The 24,498-nt window shown below is 56.6% G+C and overlaps 1 protein-coding gene across 1 annotated transcript; it reads left to right on the top strand.

Moving 5' to 3' along the window:
- The first annotated feature begins 287 nt into the window (after nt 1-287).
- Nucleotides 288-23,369, top strand: PCDH1 (protocadherin 1). The gene is made up of 5 exons (XM_081092910.1): nt 288-339; nt 8,383-9,248; nt 12,118-14,313; nt 19,649-19,868; nt 22,041-23,369. The coding sequence occupies exons 1-5, from the start codon at nt 300-302 to the stop codon at nt 22,433-22,435; spliced, it is 3,717 nt and encodes a 1,238-aa protein (XP_080949036.1). The 5' UTR covers nt 288-299; the 3' UTR covers nt 22,436-23,369.
- Nucleotides 23,370-24,498: the final 1,129 nt, after the last annotated feature.

Genomic DNA, 24,498 nt, shown 5'->3' with positions numbered 1-24,498 from the left:
GCTCCACCTCCCAGCCGGAGAAGGGGGGGGGGGCGGGGAAGCGGGCGGGAGGCGGGCGGGCGAGCCAGGAGGGGGGAGGAGGGAGGGGGCGGGCCGGGCTGTGCGCTCTGCTCGCTGCTGGCTCCGCTGCCGCCGCCGCCGCCTCCACCGCCGCCTCACACACTCGGGGAGCGGGAGCGCGGCGCGGACGCGGAGCCGCCGGGGCTGCTGCGCCTGTAGCCCGCCGGAGCCGGAACCTGAACCGCAGCGCCAGCCCGAGCCGTGCGAGCCGCAGCCCGGGCCGGGGCCGGTGGTGGCTCATGGACTGCAAGGCCCGCGGCCGGCGCTGCCCGGAGGCGGGTAAGGATCCGGTGGCGGTGGAGGCGGTGGAGGCGGTGGAGGCGGCGGTGGCTGCCGGCCGGGGGAGCGGCCATGGCCGACGGGAGCTGCGGGAGGGGCGCTCATTCGAGCGAGGCCAGGGGGGCCCTGTCGATGCTCCACGCGCCGGGGCAGAGGTGGGAGAGGCTGGGAGCTTGGAGTGGGGATTGCGGCCGGAGCACCCTGGCCTCCAAGGTCCGCGGCGAGAAGCGGAGCGAGGAGAGGGGGTGCTGAACCGGACCCCAGCTTCGGCGTCCCGCACCCACGCTCGCTTGGAGCCGCGGGGATAAGGAGCCTCTAGGAGCGCGCGGGATGGAGATGGTTTGGGGGAGGCGCGCAGCCCTCAGTGTGTGTTTGTGTGTTGGGGGGCTCCCTGAGGACGAAACAGCAAGGACCCTCATCCACACACTTGTTGGGTAGCGAGCGTTGCTCGCGCGGGCGCTTCCAGCTCCCCGAGGGCACCCCGAGGACCAGACCACGGACATATGTACACGCACACATACATCCGTTCATATGTGCACAGACATACCTCCCGAACACCAGCGCCCACTGGGGCACCGGCACTGGCTCAGAAGCCGCTCCAGCGCCTGCACGTTCAGCGGCGGGGACACACAACCCGTGGCCACACAGAACCACGGAAAGCAGCCGCTGTGACATTCGGACACAAGCACAACCCCGTGCCCTCGTGTAAGAGTGCCTCGGCCACAGTGCCCCTATGAACACTTAAAGCCTATCCTCACGCACATGTATTCCTTTAAGGACCATACCCTCACACAAATGATGTTACCTCCTCCCTGGCCAGAACATAGGCACACATCACAGGTCGGCTTGCAACCCTCGACTGCACCCACGGAAACATACAGCCAGTGCCTCAGCACACACCTTGAGCGCACACACCCTAACCCGGTAAAGCACCTGCAGCAGCGCCTCGCGATCACAAACACAAAATCCCCTAACGGTGGGCGTCTCACACATCTTACACCAACAGTGTCACAGTACACCTTGCAGCTAGACACACACACACACACTCTGCCCCTCTCCCTCGGAGACCAGATTCCGTCGGCGGAAGCCGGGGCCACCCGGGGAGCCCCTAATGCCTTTTCACCTTAATCGCATTGTTATTGTAAATATCTGCACCGCGGGAACACTGGAGGCCGCCGGGCCGGCTTCCCCGCCGGCGCCTCCCCTACTCCCACTCCGGGGCTGGGCCGACCGGGTATTCCCGGAACCAGCTGGACCTGGCCGGTCACGCCAGCCCGCTCCCCAGGGCTCCAGGGCCCTTGGTCCCTTTGCAGAGGGAGCCAGCCTGGGGCGGTCATTGAGACCCTCTTCGGACCGTATAGCTGCGTCCTCCGAGCCACCTGGGTCCCCAGCACACCTGTTTCCTCTCACACCTGGGCGCCCCTCCGCGGGTCCCCAGCTCCAGGCCTGAGTCTTGTGCGCCGGCAAGGCCCTGGGGCCAGAAGGGAGATCGCGGCGCGCGCAGGAGCAGAATTGGTAGGTGAGATGCGCTCGCACCCCTAGTTATCCTCGGGAGCCCAGACTTGTGGCCTCAGTTCCCCCAGGAGTGGTCGGCGACTATTCCTTCTACCAGGAAATATTTGGGGCGGCGATGAGGTCTTTGAGGATTGAGCGCCGAGCGAAGACCCCTTTGCCGCCCGCCGCGAGAGGGTCGGTTTTATGGGGACGTCCCCGCCGGGCCTGGCTCGCCGCTTAGTGATTCCGGCGCCGGATCCCTCCCGGCGCCCGCTGCGTGGCTCCGGCCGACGCGGGCTTGCGGGAGACCCTAGGCAGAGGCCGGAGATGCGGAGGAGAGATTCCCCGCAGCGGCCCGTGGGGCTGGGGGCGCCAGGGTGCCGGTGGCCAATGCGTGTTCTCACCGCGCGGTGCCTCCACCTTGCCTGGAGCTCCCAAGGCCCGGCGCCGCCGGGGTGGGGGTGGAGCCGGCCGAGCCCGAGGCTGGTGGAGGAACTGTCGCCATCACCCCTCTCCCCCACTCCCAGCTCTCCTGCGTTCTCTGGGAGGAGACGCCCCGCGCGCGGGGTGTGTGCGGGGAGCGCCCGCTGACCAGGGCGGCGTAGGCAGGGGGCTGCCCTGACCGGCAGAGTCCAGGACGTCGTGACGGAAGGCGCAGGGAGCCTTCCATTACTCACTCTGGGCCAACCCTCGTGTACTGCCAGGAAAGAGGGCACCCAGAAGGTGTTTGTAACCGCCGAGGTCTGGGTGTATGTCTGGGGAGGGGCAGGGTGTCACTTTCTTGACGTGGGGGGTCTGCACGGATTGACATTTGTAATTACAACTAGACCAGGCCATGGGGTGGGATTGAGGGGAGAGGAATGAGAAAGACCTCCAGGGATGGCTGGGGACAGTGAGGTAGAGGAGCAGGCCTGGTTTCCCTGCTCTCCCCTCCACTACCACCACCCGCCAGCCCCGCCCCCCTCCGTCCCCCCCCCCGTCCCCCCCAGTCCCCAATTCCAAAAGGGATCAGCTGGAAAGGGGTGTCCTGCGGGTCTGGTGTCCTCCTGGCAGAGGAGCTGCTGCGGTGGCTGTTCTTCAGGGAAGCTGGGCTACAGAGAGAGTGAGCTAACTGCTGGGAAGAGTGGGATGGAAGGGCCAGGAGGGGGCCCGCAAGGGTGGGGGTGTGGCTGAGTGGGAATCAAGGCTGCGGGGAGAGGAGATGGAGGAGGCCCTTCTGATACAGGGCGAGGGCTGCCCCTACCAAGAGCAAGGAGAGTTTGTGCTGCAGACAGATTCTTTCAGCAATGCCTGGGGCACCTCTCTGCCAGGGCCCATGGTGGCTGGTGGGGATGCCATGCAGTAATAGCATACATACCATCCTTGCCTTCATAGGTCTTCCCAACTGGCAGGGGATCGAGTCAACCAATGAGTACCTACTGTGTGCCTGATGCTGTGAATAAAATGCTCTAGTCAGTGATAACGAGTGATATATATGTTTATATAGCCTTTTTAATGTAATAGAGCTCCCAAATAACTTCAAGAGGCAGGATTTATTATTTCCAGTTCAGTGTGGAAATAGGTTCAGAAAGGTGACGTCACTAGGCCAAGGTCACACAGCTAGGAAGTGGTGGAGCAATGGTTTGAGCCCCGATAATCTGAAGATTGCAGGTGGCTGGAAGCTCTGCAAAGGTTAATGGAGGGTTGTGTTCACTGTGGGAGGCCTCTGAACAGCTCCACCCCGCACAGCCCTGCTTACTTATCCTCTCCAGACATTCACTTTGTCCCTGGGTGTGTGTGTTCACATGTTGTGCCTGTTGTGTAACAAACAGAGCAGGGGTCGGGCCTGGGGGTCCAGGGCTGACCTGGGCACTGGGAAGTTGATAGCTGTCTCTGTGTGTTTCCTTTTCTGCCAAAGCATTCAGCAGGAAGTGGACTGGGTCCCCCAGGTGGGCTGGAAATGAAGGTTCCAGGTGAACCCTCACCACTGCTCTCCTCCCTCCCCAGATGTTGACACAGATGTTGTTTTTCCTTGACCTTCCCTGGATTCTGCCCCCTCACACCACCTCACTGTGCTCCTTAGGCCTGAGAAGGATGAGTCAGTGTCCCTGCCGAGGCTCTGGTTTCTCAGGGTCCTGGGTGCCCATGTCACTGGGCGGAGGTGGGGACAAGCCTTGCCAGGAAGTCAACCAGGGCTTGGGAGGGGCAGAGATAAGGGCTTCAAAGTCTGCCGGCTGGGACCAATGACTTCCAATAGCTAACCACTGGGACAAAGTTCAGGGATGTTGGGAGCAGGGGTGAGGAAGGTAGGGGCAGCCCTCACCCTGCTCCCCTCACTGCTGTTCATGGCTGCTCTGAATTGCCCTGCAGCCCTAGGGTCCCTGAAACAGCCTGGGAGGCCTGGGGTCCTTCAGACCTTGAACCCTAGGCCCCCTCTTTCTGTTTCCCTCCTTGCCTGGCAGGTTTGGCAGCCCAGGGTGTGTGTGTGTGTGTGTGTGTGTGTGTGTGTGTGTGTGTGTGTTGGGGTGGGGGTGGGGGTACATAGCAAACATCATATTCTAGCCTCAGGGGTGATTTCTGTTGACTTTCCCTCCCCCGTCCAGCCTTTCCCCCAGACTTTGGGATGTGAAGAGGCATTCTTCTTTCTCAAACCCTGACTTCCACTTAACTACTTCTGTGACCTAAGACAAGGAATTATTCTTTTTGAGCCTCAATTTTATCATCCGTTGTGGGGAGCCGTGTAGTAATAAACAGTACTCACTTCAGAGGGGTGGGAGGATTGGATGAAATAATGTATGTAAATGTAGAAAAATATCAGGGAGTGTTAACTTGGGTCCTGGTGATAATAGCGAAGATGATGGTAAAAGTGATGATGATAGAGTTCGCACTTCCAACTCCTAGGATTTAGTGTATCTCAAATTTGTCTCTTAAAAGTTCAGGGCCATTACTTCCTGCTACCTGGAGATTTCTCCAGGTCCTTTCTCCGGATCAGAATTCCTAAGGGTGGGGCCAAAAAAAATCCTAATTTTAAAGGAACTCTCCAGGTGCTTCAAGGGCCTAAATCCTCTTCAACTCTTGCCCCTACTCTGGGTACCCTCCCCACCCCCATTCTTCCTACCTCTTAGGAACACCCCTCCCCCCACTTCCTTGCCTTGATAGTCCTTTGTGGTCTTTCTCCAACTCAAAAGTTAGATAGATGCCACAGTCCTTTCCTGGCTCCTCTGCTTGTCGGAGGTAGGGCGGGGGGAGAGAGAGAGAATATGGGGCAGGTCACAAGCTGTTGTGTTTATGCTGCTGGGAGGCCTGAAGGTTTAGAGCCTCGGGTTGTGACCCGGAGATGGGGAAGGAAGCTCCAGCTACTAGTCAGTCACCCTAACTCTGCCAGACCATGGGCCTCTGAATTTGTAGCTAAAACTTGTGGCATTCATTTTTCTTGGAAAAATCTAAACCATAGTTTCATAAAAATTCATAGAGGGGGATGTGACCCAAAAAGCTTAAGAATCCTTGATCTGAAGAGAGTGAGTGGAGGCAAGCAGTCACTGCCTTATTTCCCCTCTTTGTCAGGTTTAGGGTAATTCCCTGGTGACCCCCACTCTGCCAAGACTTAAGCATGGAACTGGGCGCACAGTGATCCCGAGTTATGGAGTTGTGTGTGTGCTATGGGGGTGGGGGGTGGGGGGTGGGGGGTGGGGGGCAGAATAAGGTGCCCAGAAGGGAATGAGTTTCTTTGGAGACAGGTGTGTTTGGGTTGGGACATGATGGTCAGATAAGCCCTGTGTTTAGTCTATGAAGGTAAAGGCCTGGAGAGTGGATCCAAATGGAACATCTGACAAATTCCTCCATTTTATTTTAGTTTTTTACATTGTGTAACAGTCTATTTGATTTTTGATTTTTTTTTGTGTGTGTGTCTCTTTCAAAATAGAGAGAGGTCCCGGGAGGGCAGGGAAATTCCTCCTTCTTTTAAAGAGATTAAGATTGCAGTTGGGAACAAACACACACTCATCTGATAATGGTCTCGCATACTTTAAGGACATTCTGAGAAGTGACCAGGGAGGGGCTGTGCCTTGGGCGGGCCATGGGGAGGAAGTGAAGTGTTTGACTTGAGTAAGGAATCTGTGTGTTCAGTGAGCATTTGCTGAGAGTCTACTATGGACTGAAACAGAGAAAGATTAAGTTTGACCCTTGCAGGTTCTCAGTAGGGGAACAGGCACGAAAACAAGCCAGGACCACCAAAAGTGCCAGGAGCGGGTAAGCCCGGGGACTAAACAATCAGTCGTTCTGGAGCCCTTGCTGAGTGCCTGCTGTATGCCCAGTCAGGGTGGGATCTGAGGATTTAGTAGTAAACAAAGCGGGGGCTCTCCTGCTCTCTGCTCAGTCTTGTCGGAAAGACAAACAATTCACAGATTATATCCCTAAACAACTACATCACAACAATTGTGCTTTTAGGGGCATGTGTTGAGTGCTCACTGTGCTCAGCATTTAGCCCACATCATTTCAAACTCCCTAGGAAATAGGTAGAAGAATCCCCATTTTACAGATCAGGAAACTGAGGCTCTATATTATTGGCTCCAGTTTGTGCAGCCAGGAAGTGACCGCTGGGGTTTGCCCCACCCTGTTCGATGTCATAGTCGCTGCTCTTCTCCACCTTGCTGCTGCCTTACATGTGCCAAATGGGTACAGCCACACGAAACTGTCATTGAGTTAGAACCATTGCCAGCTCCACAGGAGCAGATTGTATCTGTCCTGCTCGCTGCTGTGTCCCAGTACCCAGGACAAAGCTTGGCACATTGTAAGTGCATAAATGAGCACCTGTAGTGCCCAGATTTGTGAGGGAGCTTGGGTGGGGAGGGAGGATGAAGGTAGGGAGCTCTGTCCCTTCCTTCAGGATGTTTGGTGTTTGCCTGGAGAGGCAGAGGACACAGGGATAGGTGCACAATATGCCCCAATCCCTTAGCAATGAATCACTGCTGCACCAGGTAGTAGTGAGTCATGGCTGAGGGATTGGGGCAGACAATAAGCGGCTGTGCGTTGGAGGTAGGAGAGGTCACTGTGGGGTGGGGAGATCTGGGAAGGATTCCTAGGGCACCAAAGCAGGCTTTCGGCGGGGTGAGTGTGGTCTGTCATAGAGCCTGGAGTAGAATTTCCAGGTGTGGGGCAGGTATTCTGGGTATCAGTGGGGAAAAGAGATTGAACCTGAGCCCTTTGCTGAAAATGCTGGGCCAAAGACTTTGGATTTGAGTTGAGGGGCTGGCCTTGGTTTAGCTGGAGAGGAGGAGGGAGTCAAGACTGGGATAGTGGCTGGCAGGTCTGGCTGGGGTCTACAAATGCCCAGCCTCAAAGCTGCGGGGGGACAGGCCGAAGAAACGGGTCATTGTGGTGTTGGGCGTGCCACCTGCGCTTGGCTAGGGAATACAGGACTCATTGGAAGGATTTGCGGGTGGGCAGGGAGAGATGGGACTGGACCCGTTAAGGTAGGGAGGGGCCAGGTGTGAAATAGAGGCCAGATGTTTGCCGGGATAAGGATCAAATAGAGCCACATGTTCATATCAAGACACTGAGCAGGGGAGGCGGTAGGGTCGGGAAAGGCTGGTGGTGTCACTGGCACCTCTGTCCCAGTGAGACCTGCTGGGCTCCCCGTTGCTAAGGGCAGGGCGGGGCAGCTTCCTGTTCCAATTCCCGGGCTAGTCCTGACCCCAGTCCTGACCCCAGTCCTGACCTTTACTGTCTACCACACACCTACGGTGTCTTCCCCCGCACCCCCAGCGGAAGGCAGAGAGGGAGCGGGAGGAGCCCGGGGAATCCTATGTGTACACATGTGCGCGTGGTCCGGGGCATGTGTGTTTGGGGAGGGCTAGCACTTAGTCCTCAACCTTGTTCTCAGGGCTTGATTGGTGCCCAGTTCAAGCTGGCCCTTCAGGGGGTTGGGGGACAGTAGGCACTATGGGTTATTTTTTGTCAGACAAGGATTTGAGATGTCATATCTCATACACATACTTTGACTTGGCATCTCAGAAGGGAAATGAGACATTATCCCCTCCAGCTAACGAGTGGCCCTCAGTGTGGGCAGTAGTGATCCAGGGTCTGGGGTGTAAGGGGTACCTGTGTCTCTTTTGTAATGTATGTGTATGTGGGGGGGGGGGGCGGTGGGGGGGGATGCTTGAGGCCTCACCCTTCCACTAGCTGTCTCTCTCTATCTTGGTATCAGGGTAATTACCATGGGTGACTAAGGCAGATGCTGGTGAGAAGGAGGTGTTGGGCAAAGCACTGAGCAGGGCGGGAAGGAGGGAGAGTCAGGTGGGTCAGGGCGTTCCATGGGCGGGAGCTGCTCTAGACCTGTTCCAGGTCCCTTACCGGCTCCTCCAGCTGGGCAGACACCACTGCTGCACCCAGCTGCGGGTGAGACTCAGGGTTCTGGGGCCCGGAATCAGGGTTTTGCTCTGGGCTGAGCTCTCCTTCTAGGAGAGCAGAGTGTAGGTGGGAGAGGGAGAGTGGGGGGGCTGGCTCTGGGCAGCCCTCAGGGCCAGATTCTTCCTGTGAGCTGACTGCCTGTTTTGCCTCTTCCCCTTTCAGCCTTCCTGATTCCAGAGCCTGCCCGGATGGGGCCCCCGAGGCCCAGCCCAGGCCGTGGGGGGCAAGGATTGTCGATGCCCCCCTTGCTGCTGGCACTGCTGCTACTCCTGCTGGCTCCATCCCCAGGCCACACCACGCAGGTGGTGTACAAGGTGCTGGAAGAACAGCCACCCAACACCCTCATTGGGAGCCTCGCAGCTGACTACGGTTTACCAGACGTGGGCCACCTGTACAAACTAGAGGTAGGCGCCCCGTACCTGCGGGTGGATGGCAAGACAGGTGACATCTTCACCACCGAGACCTCTATCGACCGTGAGGGGCTCCGCGAATGCCAAAACCAGTTCCCTGGTGAGCCCTGCATCCTGGAGTTCGAGGTGTCCATCACGGACCTCGTGCAGAATGGCAGTCCCCGGCTGCTTGAGGGCCAGATAGAGGTACAGGACATCAATGACAACACACCCAACTTCGCCTCACCAGTCATCACGCTGACCATCCCTGAGAACACCAACATCGGCTCACTCTTCTCCATCCCAGTGGCTTCAGACCGTGATGCTGGCCCCAACGGTGTGGCATCCTATGAGCTGCAGGCCGGGCCCGAGGCCCACGATCTATTTGGGCTGCAGGTGGCAGAGGACCAGGATGGGAAACAGCCACAGCTCATCGTGATGGGCAACCTGGACCGGGAGCGCCAGGACTCCTATGACCTCACCATCAAGGTGCAGGATGGTGGCAACCCCCCGCGTGCCAGCAGTGCCCTGCTGCGCGTCACTGTGACGGACACCAATGACAACGCCCCCAAATTCGAGCGGCCCTCCTACGAGGCCGAGCTGTCTGAGAACAGCCCGATAGGCCACTCGGTCATCCAGGTGAGAGCCCCCTCCACCTCACTGTCAGCGTGACCCTCCTTTAGAAATAGGAGCCCACCCTAAACTGGTGAGAATTCCCTTCACTGAAAGGGGAAACCACAGGCTACTGTGCCAGACCTTCCCACAAGCCCCACCCACCCTAGCAGCTGATAGTACTTTCCTCTTTCAAGCTGCTTCAGTGACAGTGACATAGCATGTGACCGGTAACCCCCCCACCCCAAGGCAGACTCCAGTTGGAAAAATCTCCAAGTAAAACCCTCTCCCAAGTCAACTGACCGTCCCCCAGACACGGGAGCCAAGCTGGAACAAGGGAGTCACCTTTTGTCCAAATAGAATCTCTCTAGAGAAGAGACCATCTTCCCAACCAGGGGCCCTTTAAATGTGAGATTTTCCTGAAGCGGGAGGACGGAGCCTTACTTTGCCTCCCTCCTTGACAAAGACAGATGAGATCATTGTAGCCAGGCAGGTCCGCAGAAAACTACTCAGAAGTCTGTATGCGGCTTCCTCCACTAGGCATGGGGTACCATGGGTGTGGGGTGCTTGGCACAGTGGGGGGTTTGGTTGTCTCTGCTGAAGTTCTCAGCACCCCACTCCATGGGAACTGCCCCAGGGGCTGGGCAGCTTGGTAGGGCCAGGGCCTGGGAGGGAGCAAGAAAGCGTCCCTGCAGACAGGTGGGCGTATCTCCCACTGTCATCTCAGCCTGGCCTCCTGCCAGCCCCAGCTCCTTTCTCCTTCCCCCTGGGCTGCAGCTGTCTGTCTTTGATGTGAGGGAGCTGAGGAGGGCTTGGCCTGCCCTGGACACCGTTACCCATCCTAAGAAAGCCTTCGTCCTGGGACCTCAAGCTGAAGTGGGCGTGGGGAGGAGTTTCAACCCTTTTTTTAGAGGCTGGTGGACTGGAACCGATAGAAGAGAGACTGAGAAAGAAAAGGGAGACAGACAGTCGGGGATGGTGAATAATAATAGCCTAGGTGCCAGGACTGCTCTAACCACATTATATGTATTCTATCATGTAATCCCCACGGTACAAGGTAAGCATTATCCCCATTTCACAGATGGGAAACTGAGTCCGTAGAGATTAGGAAAATTGCCTGATATCATCCAGCCTATATTTTCAGGTCCTACCTTGGCCATGCCCAGCAGTCTGGCTTCAGAGCCTATGTGTGTGTAGTAGCTAACACCCCTCCCAGTGGGTGAAGCACGAGACTGGGGCAGACACAAGACTAGAGGTAGACAGGGCAGCAGAGAGAGGATGGGAGAGAACTGGCAGTTGGAAAGAGGCAGAGAGAACTGAGCAAGGATGGAAGGGAAATAGGCAGAAGTTAAGTCCTAGACAGACAAAGGGAGGTAAAATGTCAGGAGAGACAGATAAGCTGGGTGGCCTATCTAGAGAGGGAGACAATGGGAATCATAATGAAAATGTTGGGGACAAACAGATAGATGGGGGGTGTGGGTGTGGGTTGAAGGATGAGGAGGAACTGTTTGTCTTTCAGAGGAGTGAGCAGAGACCAGGATAGCTGGGAACCCATGTCCAGGTGCCTCCACTATTGAAAAAGTTATGGCAGGAAGGAGAAGAGACTAGCAGTGTCTTGAGGGCCCATTAGGTGCGGTGCCCAGCCCTGTGCTAGCACTGATCTTCAGAGATGGACAGATAGGAGGATGGATGGATGGATGGATGGACGGACTAAAAGAGGAGTCAATGTGCCAGGCAGTGTTAGGCACTTACACATATTATTCTGTTTAATCCTTACCACAATCCCATGAAATAGGGCCTATTGTTATCCCCATTTTATATATTTGTAGACCGAGGCTTGGGGAGATTAAATAATTGGCCTGAAGTTACATAGTTGGGAAGTGGTGGAGCTCGGATTTAAACCTAGGACCCTTCTGCTCTGCTCCCCAGAGCTCTGCCAAGTTATGTCTGTCCCTTTTTCCCCCCTCATCCCTCACCCAACCTGTCATCACATTCTGTAGTATCTACCTCATGGCCATTTCAACCGGGTTCCTGTTGCCCCCGTGTTTGTATAGCGTGTGTGTCGGTGCTGGCATGGGAGGGCGTGCCGATGCAAAGGGACAGACGGTTCATTGTTTGATGCTGGGAGCCCAGCCTGCTGCCAGCAGGCTCTGTGGCCTGCACCAACCCCTCCCTCCTCACTGCAGGCTCTGCTGGATTCCTCAAGTTGGTGCCTAGCCAGCACCGGCCCAGTGGGAGGGGATGAAGCTGCTGAAACAGGTTTCCCTGGTTTGACAAAACAGTGGCCTGGCCAGCTCCCTGTGACCCATATACCTACCTGGCTGCTTTCAAAAGAAATCCCCTCACCTGTGTCCTCCAGGACTTGTGGGTCTCTACTCATGTGCAAACACACATAGGCACGGACACATATACCTTTTCCCACAGTCACCCATAATCACACGTGTATATACATGCATGCGTATTATACGTATGTCATGCACACACACCATCTCTACTGCTCGCACCTATCCAGCTCTTCAGAAGGGTTGAAGGCCAGTTTAATTGGGTGGAAGGGTTGTACTAGTTGGACAGCGGGATCCTCATTCCCGTATTCGGGCAGATTAGTGCAGGAATGATCAGTAGATTTAACTCTGCCCGCTCCCATCTCGAGTAGTGGCGTGTAGCACTGTTGAGGAGTTGCAGGCAGCATCTGTGCTCCTTAGGGAACTAGGCCAGGGAGATGTGCGAGAGGGGCAGGATTAGGAAAAGGGCAGGACACGTGCTCCTCTGGAAAGGGTGCCACGTTAAATCAGTCAAGTCTGCCGTGCTCGTTTGAAAGGCAGCACGGGCATCTCTTAATTTGCTATTCTGGACGAACCCATAACTGTTGTCCTTGTTTTCCTCCCCTGCTCTGTAGGTGAAGGCCAATGACTCAGACCAAGGTGCCAACGCAGAGATAGACTACATGTTCCACCAGGCACCTGAAGTCGTGAGGCGTCTTCTGCGACTGGACAGGAACACTGGACTTATCACTGTGCAGGGCCCCGTGGACCGTGAGGACCTAAGCACCCTGCGTTTCTCTGTGCTTGCCAAGGACCGAGGCACCAACCCCAAGAGTGCCCGTGCCCAGGTGGTGGTGACCGTGAAGGACATGAACGACAACGCCCCCACCATTGAGATCCGGGGCATAGGCCTGGTGACCCATCAAGATGGGATGGCTAACATCTCAGAGGACGTGTCAGAGGAGACAGCAGTGGCCCTGGTGCAGGTATCTGACCGCGATGAGGGAGAGAATGCAGCTGTCACCTGTGTGGTAGCAGGGGACGTGCCCTTCCAGCTACGCCAGGCCAGTGAGACGGGAAGTGACAGCAAGAAGAAGTACTTCCTGCAGACCACCAGCCCACTGGACTACGAGAAGGTCAAAGACTACACCATCGAGATTGTCGCCGTGGACTCCGGCAACCCCCCACTCTCTAGCACCAACTCTCTCAAGGTGCAAGTGGTGGACATCAATGACAATGCACCTGTCTTCACCCAGAGCGTCACGGAGGTCAGCTTCCTGGAGAACAACAAGCCGGGCGAAGTGGTGGCGGAGGTCACGGCCAGTGATGCCGACTCGGGCTCCAATGCTGAGCTGGTTTACTCTCTGGAGCCTGAGCCGGCGGCCAAGGGCCTCTTCACCATTTCACCCGAGACTGGAGAGATCCGGGTAAAGACATCCCTTGATCGGGAACAGCGGGAAAACTATGAATTGAAGGTGGTGGCAGCTGACCGGGGTAGCCCCAGCCTCCAGGGCACAGCCACTGTCCTCATCAATGTGCTGGACTACAATGACAATGACCCCAAGTTTATGCTAAGTGGCTACAACTTCTCCGTGATGGAGAACATGCCAGCACTGAGTCCAGTGGGCATGGTGACTGTCATTGATGGGGACAAGGGGGAGAATGCCCGAATACAGCTCACAGTGGAGCAGGACAATGGTGACTTTGTCATCCAGAATGGCACCGGCACCATCCTCTCCAGCCTGAGCTTTGATCGGGAGCAGCAAAGCACCTACACCTTCCAGCTGAAGGCGGTGGACGGCGGCGTCCCACCTCGCTCAGCTTATGTTGGCGTCACTATCAATGTGCTGGATGAGAATGACAATGCACCCTTTATCACCGCCCCTTCCAACACCTCCCACCGGCTGCTGACCCCCCAGACACGTCTTGGTGAGACGGTCAGCCAGGTGACAGCAGAGGACATTGACTCTGGTGTCAATGCTGAGCTGACCTATAGCATTGCTGGTGGCAACCCCTACGGACTCTTCCAGATTGGGTCACATTCAGGTGCCATCACCCTGGAGAAGGAGATTGAGCGGCGCCACCATGGGCTGCACCGTCTCGTGGTGAAGGTCAGTGACCGTGGCAAGCCCCCACGCTATGGCACCGCCTTGGTCCACCTTTATGTCAATGAGACCCTGACCAACCGCACGCTGCTGGAGAACCTGCTGGGCCACAGCCTGGATACGCCGCTGGACATCGACATTGCTGGGGATCCAGAATATGAGCGCTCCAAGCAGCGTGGCAACATCCTCTTTGGTGTGGTGGCTGGTGTGGTGGCCGTGGCCTTGCTCATCGCCCTGGCAGTGCTCGTGCGCTACTGCCGGCAGCGGGAAGCCAAGAGTGGCTACCAGGCCGGTAAGAAGGAGACCAAGGACCTGTACGCCCCCAAGCCCAGCAGCAAAGCCTCCAAGGGAAACAAAAGCAAGGGCAAGAAGAGCAAGTCCCCGAAGCCTGTGAAGCCAGTGGAGGACGAGGACGAGGCTGGGCTGCAGAAGTCCCTCAAGTTCAACCTGATGAGCGATGCCCCTGGGGACAGTCCCCGCATCCACCTGCCCCTCAACTACCCGCCAGGCAGCCCTGACTTGGGCCGCCACTACCGCTCTAACTCCCCACTGCCTTCCATCCAGCTGCAGCCACAGTCACCCTCAGCCTCCAAGAAGCACCAGGTGGTGCAGGACCTGCCGCCTGCAAACACATTTGTGGGCACTGGGGACACCACGTCCACGGGCTCTGAGCAGTACTCCGACTACAGCTACCGCACCAATCCCCCCAAATACCCCAGCAAGCAGGTAGGCCAGCCCTTGCAGCTCAGCATGCCCCAGCCCCCACCCCACCCCTACCAGGGGGCCATCTGGACTGAAGTGTGGGAGTGACAGAGCAGGTGTGTTGGGCCCGGGTGCTCAGCAGCCCATGTGGGGGCCGGTCCAAGCGAGCGGCGGGAGGTAGGACCAAAGATCTGGGGGTGCTGGGGTCCTGGTTGCCTCACCCAGACATGGAAGGTTAGACAGAGTGAAAATGGAGGGACGGTGTGATCTCCTCCTGTGCCCTGCCCACTGGGAGAGGCCTGTGACTTGTCAAGTCCCCGGACACTGGACCAGGTGCGGGTTCTGGCAGGTGGGGGCTGATGGGCAGGTAGCAGAAGGATTTGGAGGCAGAAGCGGGGAGGGAAGTGAAGTCGATTCCAAACCTGGGTCTCCATCCGAGACCAGCCATGGTGCTTCTCCAGAGGGAAATGGGAGACCTGGGTGCTGCTGGGTAACTGGGCGGGGACTCTGTCAGGGAGGGGCCTCCCCAATTGTGCCTTCTGTATGTACTGTGTGTCACCCTCTTCCCCACCCTAGGCTCCTTGGGTTGGGCCCCAGTTTCCCAGTCCCAGTCCCAAACGCTTATCTTTGACAATAAAGTTCTCTATTTTTGGAGTTTTCGTTTCTTATTTTCCTGGAACTGAGAGAAGGAGTGAGAGAGACTGGAAACAGCCCTTTGCCCTTCGGTCCTGACCCCATTTTCCCATCCCTTCTTTCTGCCCCTTCCCACGTCCTAGACTTGCCCCTCCGCTCCAACCTTTTTAATTTACCGTCTTCCTATCCACCCCCCTGTCCATGTCCTTGTGCCAGGGAAAGTGCCCGTTCCAAGTATCCTTCAACATGTCCCCTGACCCCACATTTGTGAGGCCTTCTCCCTAGGAATGACAGTCTTCACCAAGAAAGGGCAGGTGGGGCTGCACCCAACTCCTGCCCTTTCTCCACTGGCTGAGACTTGACTTTGCCAATCTGCCCATACTGAGCCCAAAGACTCAGACCAGAGCACCTCGTAGGGTGGGGTGCAGCCTGACCATCTCAGGTGAAGGCAGATGACTTCTTGATTATACCAGCCACCTCCCCTTCAGGTCCAGATCTTCCCAAGTCCCTTTCCCAGACTCTTCATCCCAATACCACTCAACACCCAGCAATTAGCTGGCGCTGCCCTGTGTCCCCACCGTGATCACCATCCTAGGCTGCCCCAAGGGAGGGCCCAGAGAAGGGGGAGGAAACTCTCAAGTCCTTGAATTGACCTGCTCTGTATCCCCACTTTTAGGGTGCTCCCTGCTGACTGGGGCAGAGGCATCTTAGTCCTGCCCACTCCCTTCCTTCAGCTCCTTGCTCTGGCCACCTGCGTGGCTGGCTCTCACTCTCTCTCTCTCCATCTCTCACTTCTTGCTCTCTTGGGCCTTCCCTAGCTGTGCCTTAGAGGGAGGGAGGCTAAAGTCTGGGTGAGGGACCTCAGGTCCTGAGTGAGTCTCTGAGGCCAGAGGCAGCCTGTCTCCATGGTGACTGAAGAGGCTTGAGACACTCCCAAGAGGTCCCAGGCGCCAGCTCTCTACTTCGATTCTGTCCACAAACTCGCCCATGCCCTGGGGGGTAGCCCCAAAGTAAAAACTCCTGGGGGCTTTGGAGGAGTGGGGTGTGGGGAAGTGAAGTCTAGTCTCATCTCATTTCTCCTGGACAGATTAGCATCTCCAAGGTGACCTCAGGCAACTCCTGACCAATCATTCTTTCTCTTCTGTTCCCACCTTGCTGCCACTAGTTCTTTCTTCTCTTCCTTTAGCTCCGCCACCCCTTTTCCTTTCCCAGAGTCAGAGCGGTTATTCCTTACTTGGCTTCAGTTCAGATCGTGGGTGGAGCCACAATGCATACCTTCTCCCAACATTAGACTCAGCCAAACTGCAACACCATTGTCATCACCCAAACACAAAGGCTGTGTGCTCAGCACGGTACTAGACCCCGAGGCTAAATGGTCACCTTTGTGCAAGACTTAATAGTGAGAAGATGAGGTAAATGAGAATCTTAAGTGTCGAGTGAGAAGTGCCATAGGAAAACTTTCCCCAGCTTGTCCCAGGACTACTGCTACTACCTGCTGCTTTTTTTTTTTTTTTTATAGTTTTTACTAGGTGCAACGTACCATGCTAAGCACTCGATGTGAATTAGCTCATTCAATGCTCATAACTCTTTGTGACATAAGTCATTATAATGCTCACTTTACAGAAGTGAAAACTAGTTAGCGATGAAGTCAGAATTCAAGCGCAAAGCATCATGGGATCTGATTTCCAGAGTCTGCTGTTAACCATGATGCGATAAAAAAAAAGGGGCGGGGGCCTTCTATGATCAAGTTAGTTTTGGTAGTAAGAGCTGCACTATCACATTATCCTATTAAAGGCTCTGCAAAGCCTGCGAGAAAAGGGGGAACTGTTAAACTATATAATTCTGGGTTTTCCAGTTTTATTTGACCATAGTGCCCTCTGCTTTTCCTTGAGGAGCACAGTATGGGAAGACCTGCATAGGACATGGGAGTGGACTCATGGAAAGGGAATGTGAAACTCCATGATCAGTAGGAGTTGGGCAGGAGGGTTTGCCCTGTGAGCCAACTCCTGAGTCAGGAGTGAGTATGACCAGGTTGGGGACAGGGAGAAGGGAGAAAGGGGAGTATTCTGGCTGGTGAGTATGACCAGGTTGGGGACAGGGAGAAGGGAGAAAGGGGAGTATTCTGGCTGGAGTGGAGGGTGTAGGAGAGAACTGAGAGATGAGACTAGAAAAACTAAGTTGTAGAGGACACGGATGCCTTGCTGAAAGTTCCTTAAGGGAAATGGGAGCCCCTGAGAGCTCAATTTAGATGAACTGAGTTTTACAAAGTCCACTGGAGTGTATGGTAGACTTAAAGGGAATAGTGGGGAAGGTACAGGATTGAAACTATGGTCTGAGCTAAGATGGTGGCAATGGGGATGATGGATGGATGGATTTGGCTGAACTTCAGGAGAAAAGACCCGTAGGACTCAAGGGATAATTGAATATGGGGGGGGGGGGGAATGGGGAGTGAGGGGAGAGGTATCAGGATTCCCAGGTAGGTAGACATCATCCTTCTGAGTCTGGGCGACTGGGTAGTGATGAGGTCGTTGCCTTTGCAGAAGCTGATGGAAGAAAAAGAATGTGGTTGCAGACATCTGAAGGGCCAGTAGAGACAGCCAATTGGAAATATTCAGCAAGTGTCTAGAACAGGGGTGGGCAAACTTTTTGACTCGAGGGCCACAATGGGTTCTTAAACTGGACCGGAGGGCCGGAACAAAAGCATGGATGGAGTGTTTGTGTGAACTAATATAAATTCAAAGTAAACATCATTACATAAAAGGGTACGGTCTTTTTTTTTTTTTAGTTTTATTCATTTCAAACGGGCCGGATCCGGCCTGCGGGCTGTAGTTTGCCCACAGCTAGTCTAGAACTTCAGGGCTAGGGTTTGAGAGAGCTTTTGGATCTAGGCTTTTTAAGATTTAATAGTAGAAAATTAAAGGAAACATTTGGTGTTGAGTATGACCCAACCCTCTATTTTATAGAAAAGAATCATAGGGGAAAGATACCAAGTGATGTGCCTAGAAGGCAGGATGGAAGCCTTAGATTCCCAGGTGCAGGTTCTGCAGAGAGGGAGGAGAGGGAAGCACCCAAAAAGCAGACTGCCCTGTGCTCCCCAGGCCCCTCCTGGAGCCGTTCACTCCACCAGGTGGACGCTGCTCCTTTACAACCTCTCAGTCCCAAATGTTCAGGTCAATTTGGGGGACCATGTTTGTCGTCACCCAGATCCTTCAATGTTTTAGATCACAGCATGGATCCCAAGAAGAGTAGCCTCTTCCTGAAGATGGGGTGGGAGCCAAGATGGGAAGGCAGTTCTGGGCTGCCTTCCAGCTGCCTTCCCATCAGCTCCAAAGCTCCCTGTCCTAGCAGACTCCCCCATCCCAGCTGCCTTGAATGGGACGGAGATTATGTAGGGTATCAGGAGGATGGGTCTTGAAAACCTCCTATTGAGGGTTTTAGAGGCAAGACAAAGCTCTGAAAAAGTCTTAGAGGATTGGAAGGAGCCTGGAGACTCATCAGCAGGGCCCTGGGCTTGGGCGGCTCCCATCCTGCCCTCCAGGGGCCCTGGCTCTGTGCCCTCCATGACTCTTCATTTATGGTTGGCAGGAACACCGGTGGCAGTCCTAGGTGGGTGTTTGGGTGACTGGCTGGTTGTGCCATGTGCTAAGCTGAGGTTGCCAGGTTCCTGGGGTGATCGTTAACCCGTGGCAGGCTGGTAGGAGGCGGCTGGAAGCAGCCTGTTACTGTTCCACTCCCCCCACCCCAGTCCCCAGTCCAAGCTTCTGAGCCCTGGCTCCACCAAGTCCACAGCCCTTCCCAGAAGCTCCTTCCTGTTTCCTAGAAGGAGTCCATTTGAGGTCAGCCTTCCTAACCTCCGGATGGATGCCAGGTCTTCCCAGGCCCTGCCCTCTACAGTTAATATGTTTCCTGATCTCGAGCATGAGGGAGTTTCCATTGTTCCCGTTCCCACCCCCCAAGGTGTCTGGTTTGTTATCTGGCTCCCTTCTCCCCTCCCACCTTTTCCACTCCCAGGCCTCTCTGGAGTGGGGACAGGGGGGCTGAGTGGGAGCAGACTCAGCAGGGAGTCCTGAGGCTGCCTGCAGCATGACAAACCAGGCCAAGGAGCAGGATCAGACAGAGGTTGGCAACTCCTGTGGATGGAGGCAATGGGAAGTTACAGAGCAAGGAGACAGGTGAGGAGCTGGAGTTTGGGGGTGCTGTTTGGGAATTAGGGAACTGTTGTGGTATTGGTGAGCTGTTTTGGGAATAGGAGTCTATACTGCTTTTAGGGAGCTTTTCTGGAAACTGGAGGCTTGCTAGTGTTTAAAGGCTCTGCTTGAACTACGGGAGTTGGCTGGTATCGTGCTATTCTGATGTTGGCTGTTCTGGAATTAAAGGGAGGCTGCGCCAGTATCTGGAGGCTACGCTGTAACAGGTGGTTGTACTGGATTAGGCTTATCGTGGTGGCCTGGGGGCTATATTAACATTGGGGCCTCTGCTGTGTTGGGAACTTTCAGTGTGTGGTCTTGGCTATACCGGGAGCTATTTTAGGATTAAGGGGAAGTCCTCTATTAGGGTGTGTGCCTTTTGGGGGCTGTGCTGTGCTGGGGGGCTCGGCCTCTTCTTGGTTGCTGCTGAGGGGGCTGGAAGATCTGGGGGTGAGCCTGGCTCAGGCTGGGGCCTGGTGTGGTGGTGGGCCCCATTGGGCAGCCGGGCCGGCCCACAGTGACAAGTTCTCTCCCTGCAGTTACCTCACCGCCGCGTCACCTTCTCCGCCACCAGCCAGGCCCAGGAGCTACAGGACCCGTCCCAGCACAGTTACTACGACAGTGGGCTGGAGGAGTCCGAGACGCCATCCAGCAAGTCATCCTCAGGGCCCCGACTCGGTCCCCTGGCTCTGCCTGAGGATCACTATGAGCGCACCACCCCCGATGGCAGCATAGGAGAGATGGAGCACCCTGAGAACGGTGAGGGGCGTCAGCATGGTGGGGCACCCCAGGAATGAGCAGAAGCCAGAAATGGCAACGAGACCTTGGGAACATCCTCCATTTATTGAGCTCATTGGGTGTTCAGCAGTGTGCACTGTGCTGAATGCTCTCCGGTCTATGTTTATTTAGTCTTCACGACTCCTGTCTGACCTGAAACTGTATGGTGCCCACTTTACAGGGGAGGAAACTGAGGCTCAGAGAGGGTGAGTCACTTACCCACAACTATACATAGGAAGCAACAGAGCTGGGGGGGATTCAAACCCAGGCTTCTCTGGCTCCGAAGACCTTGCATTGGGCACCACATCCTCCTGCCTCCCTGGGGACAGGGCCCCTGAGAATGGTGGCCAAAGGCCTCAAGTAGTGGTAATGGAACCTAACTCTACTTGCGGGAATCTTGAAATAAAGAGGGTCCCCTAACAAGGTCAGAGGGCCTTGAGGAAAGGGAGGATACCCCGGAGGCTTTGAGGATCTCAGAGAAGGGTATTATTATCCCCTTGGGGGAAGAAGCAGTGTTTGGCTGAGGAAAGGGGGTGGGGAGGTCTGGGAAGGGGCAGGCTTATCTGGGAGGGGATTGGACGGTGATGGCAGAAGGAAGGTCCTGGCTGGAGCAGAGGTCAGTGTGGGAATATGTGGTGGGTGAGCTGCGAGAATGTGGTGCAGTGTGTGTGTGTGTGTGTGTGTGTGTGTGTGTGTGTGTGTGTGTAGGTGTCCATAGCAGCCTGTGGAGGGGCACACTGATAAGCCTCCCCTTGGGATGGAAAGACTTTCCAGCTTGGAGATGTCCTTGGGTCTCGCCCCCTCCCTCAGTCCAAACTCTCCCAGCATCCCCCCAAAGATGCAAAGGTCCACTTCCACCCCTTAGGCACTGGGCCCTTCTCTAACCTCCCAAGCCCCAGATCTCAGTGCCCTCGCCCCCACCCTGCCCCTCCATGCTCTGTCTCATGCCCATCTCGTCCTTTTTGTGCCCGCGCAGAGCCGGCTGGTCGGAGCAGGCCCTGAGGCAGAGTGCCAGGTATGTGGGAGCTACTCTGGGGTCTGGGGGACTCGGTCCAGCACCCAGCCCCACCCACCCAGTGCCCCTGCTCTGCTCCGTGCTACCGTGGGTCCCCCAACTCTGCCCTGAGCTGAAGAGCCTTGGCACTTTGAGGGTTAACAACAGAGCTGTCCCCTCCTCACCTTGCGCTGGCTGGAGGCCAAACCAAGGTGGGTGGTGGTGCTCCCCTGAGGGGGTGGTCATCGCCTGGTACTGTCCCTGAGTGAGGGCAGGACAGGGGCAACTATAACAGGAAGTGCTCATGGCTTTAGCCGTTCCCATGGAGACCCTGCTGCCCAGCAACCACACTGGCTACTGCTGATGTCAGGCAGCCAACTCCTGTTCCCGTGGGTGTTCTGGGCAGGAAGCCGGGGCAAGGCCAGGGGTGGTGGTTGGTGTAGGGGGCTGGAGTGAGGTGGGGAGGAGCTGCATGAGTGTGCTTGCGGGTGTGTGAGTGTGTGCTTCTCTGTGAACTCCCCACACAGAAGCTCGTCTCCTTCATGGCTGTACAGGAGGGCCTTGCTGCTCTGGGGTGGAGTGGGGTTCCAGGGTAGCTTGGAGCCTGGGGAGGCTTGAGCGAGTTCAGAAGGAAGGTATGTGTCCCCCTTTGTCTGAGGATAGAGAAGCCCAGTGTAGACTTGTGTGCCCACACTTATCTGAGGACATGTGTGTATGTGTGTGCGTGTGTGTGCGTGCGTGAGAGAGAGAGAGAGAGAGAGAGAGAGAGAGAGAGAGAGAGAGAGAGAGAGAGAAAGGGTCTTTAAATGAGGATGGGATTTCTTCACCTCTGTCGGAGGGTAGATTTGTGGATGACGGAGTGCGTAGATGAGCTGCGTGTTCGCACACCAGTCTGAGGGCAGATTTGGTGGGTATGCGCGAGCAGAGCTGGAGGGTGGGTGAGGATGGAAGGAATGTGTCTATTTAAGGGTGGATTTTGTGTGTGAGAGAGTGAGCATGTGGTGGATGGTGGGGGGCGTGTGTCTATTTGAGGGGATGTGTGCCTATGAGCTCAGTGGGCGGGGGGGGGGGGGTGCACCCTGTTCTGAGGTGCCAGTGGGAGGCCCGACGCAGAGCTTCGCAAGGCCCTTCCTGACGACTGTCCTGGCTCTCTCCTGTAGACCTGCGCCCTTTGCCTGATGTCGCAATGACGGGCACATGTACCCGGGAGTGCAGCGAGTTTGGTCACTCTGACACATGCTGGATGCCCGGCCAGTCGTCTCCCAGCCGCCGGACCAAGAGCAGCGCCCTCAAACTCTCCACCTTCGTGCCTTACCAGGACCGAGGAGGGCAGGAGCCTGCGGGCGCCGGCAGCCCCAGCCCCCCGGAAGACCGGAACACCAAAACGGCCCCCGTGCGCCTCCTGCCCTCCTACAGTGCCTTCTCCCACAGTAGCCATGATTCCTGCAAGGACTCGGCCACCTTGGAGGAAATCCCCCTGACCCAGACCTCGGACTTCCAACCGGCAGCCGCACCGGCATCTGCCCAGACGGCCAAGCGCGAGATCTACCTGTGAGCCCCCTTCTGGCCTGCGGCCAACCCCTTGTCCAGCCGCCGGCCAGCGCCCAGATGGGCCCATTCCAGGGCCCCACTCCTGACCCCTCCAGTGTGGACTTCCTGGCCAGGGCCCCAAGTGTGGGGGGGGGGGGGCGGGCGTGCAGTACTGGCCTCATGACCATGCTGCCCTTCCCCTATGCAGGGTCCAGGTCCTCTTCCCTCACTTCAGCCCCCAGCCCCCAGGGAGCCCCTTCTTCCCCTTCATGGGGCTTCCCCAGCTGACGCCCAAGAGAGCTCTCTACAGTGACTAGGCTCCCATCCCTCGACTTCCAGGGAGCACCCCCTTACTTTGGGTAGATGGTGGAATCAGGGGTGGGCAACACACTTTTAATTCATTGTTTCCCGCATGGCCGACCAGGGCGGAGATAGGATGCCCCCATTCCAGCACTGAAGCAGGGCTGAACTGGGGAGCCCTTCTCCCTGGGAACTCCCAGAGGAATCTCCTGACCACCAGGGGCTCCCTGAAGGGCTTTTGTTACCAAAGGTGGGGTGGGGATGGGGGTGGGAGTGGGCGGAGGCCTTGTCTTCCCATACTCCTCCTGGGCTGACCTGCCCACCACATGCCCATGCCCGTCCCACCTGGGGCCCCTTCCCTGCTGGCCATGCAGTGTCTGTATATAAGGACCTTGGAATGATGTCCCCATTTCTGCCTGATTTGCAACTTTTCTCGTTGATGTTGTGTTGTCTTGGGGGACCCCTCTGGGGGAGCCTGCCCTGTGTCCCCCACCCCAGGCCTCTATTGTTCCATGTTGTAAATACCTGGGGCCGTGGCGGGATGGGGTGCAGGCCAGGGAAACAACGGGGGGTGGGGGTGGGGGTTACATTTGCCTATCAGCAGAGCTGGGCTTTTATTTAATTTTTTTTTTAAAAAATACAAATCTCTATTTTTTTGGAACTGTTGCGCTGTGCCCTGGGGGGAGATCCCCGCTCAGGCTGGCCCTCCCACATCCCGATAAGCATCATTGCAGAGGGGCCCTGAGACTGTGGGGGCAGCTAGACAGGGGTGGGATGACTGTGCCTCTGGCCTGGTTGGGTGAGTTGGGAGCAGGAAGGTTTGCTCAGGGGGTGGCTGATTGCTGCCCCCAATAGGGGGGACCTATACCCTGCTTCCTCCCTGCCCCCCATCCCCCAGCCCCTGCCATGACTGACCCGTCAGCCTGTAAAACCACCATTGCCTTGATCTCGGGGTGGGAAGGGCTGCCTCAGGGCACCCTGGGCTCCTGGCCCCCTTCTTCCAGTTGGGCTTCCCTTTGCCAGGGTCAGGGGTCCCATGGGGGAGTGGGTAGGGAGATTGGGGGGCAGAGAAGCCCAGTCAGCCATGATGAGGTGGGATTCCTTTCTTCACCTCAGGGGGCCAGGGTGTGAGGGGCATCCTGTAGAGCCCCCATCTCCCACTGTGGCCATCTCAAAGCCTCAGTCCCTCTTCCTTCCAGAAACCCCCATTGCCTTGGCCCATACCTCTCCAGCGCCCCAGGGGCCCAGGCTGGGAGTCTGGAGACTCAGGGTATGGCCCTTGCTAGACTTAGTCTATAAGCTTGGGGGGTGGCCCAAGGATGGGAGAGGTGGGTACAGGCTGCTGGGTTGTCTGGTGCCTTTGGGAGCTGTGTTGCTGGGGTCTTGACTCCTGTAACCCCAGAGACCCCACCTCCACGCCGGAAAAGCCAGGGGGCTGAAGAATTATCCTAAACTCTGCTCCTTGCCCCTAACTCGGCTTCGAGTAACAGTGCTGGGAAGGAGAGCATTGTTAGGCTGGTGGCCCCAGCATGCACAGCTCTTCTACGGAGGGCAGAGGGTAGAGTGAGCTGGGGTGCAGCAACCAGGTCTAGGGGTTAGCCAAAGGCTCCTTTCCCTGGGGGAGGCCCAGGAAGTGGGCTGGGGCTTGTTAAAGAGACAGCCCCTTCCCCCCTGCACAAACGGGGCAGGTGCAATAGTGGAGTTGGTTAACATGAGGTGCCCGGCTGGTGGGGCAGTGGCTTCCTGGGTCTTGGAGGTCAGGATCCTTGCAAGAAGATTGTATGAGGC

Source organism: Myotis nattereri (genome assembly GCF_964212035.1).
Source record: "Myotis nattereri genome assembly, chromosome: 5".
NCBI classification, from domain to species: domain Eukaryota; kingdom Metazoa; phylum Chordata; class Mammalia; order Chiroptera; family Vespertilionidae; genus Myotis; species Myotis nattereri.
The sequence above is the reverse complement of the archived record's forward strand: the minus strand, read 5'-3'. Positions and strand labels throughout refer to the sequence as shown.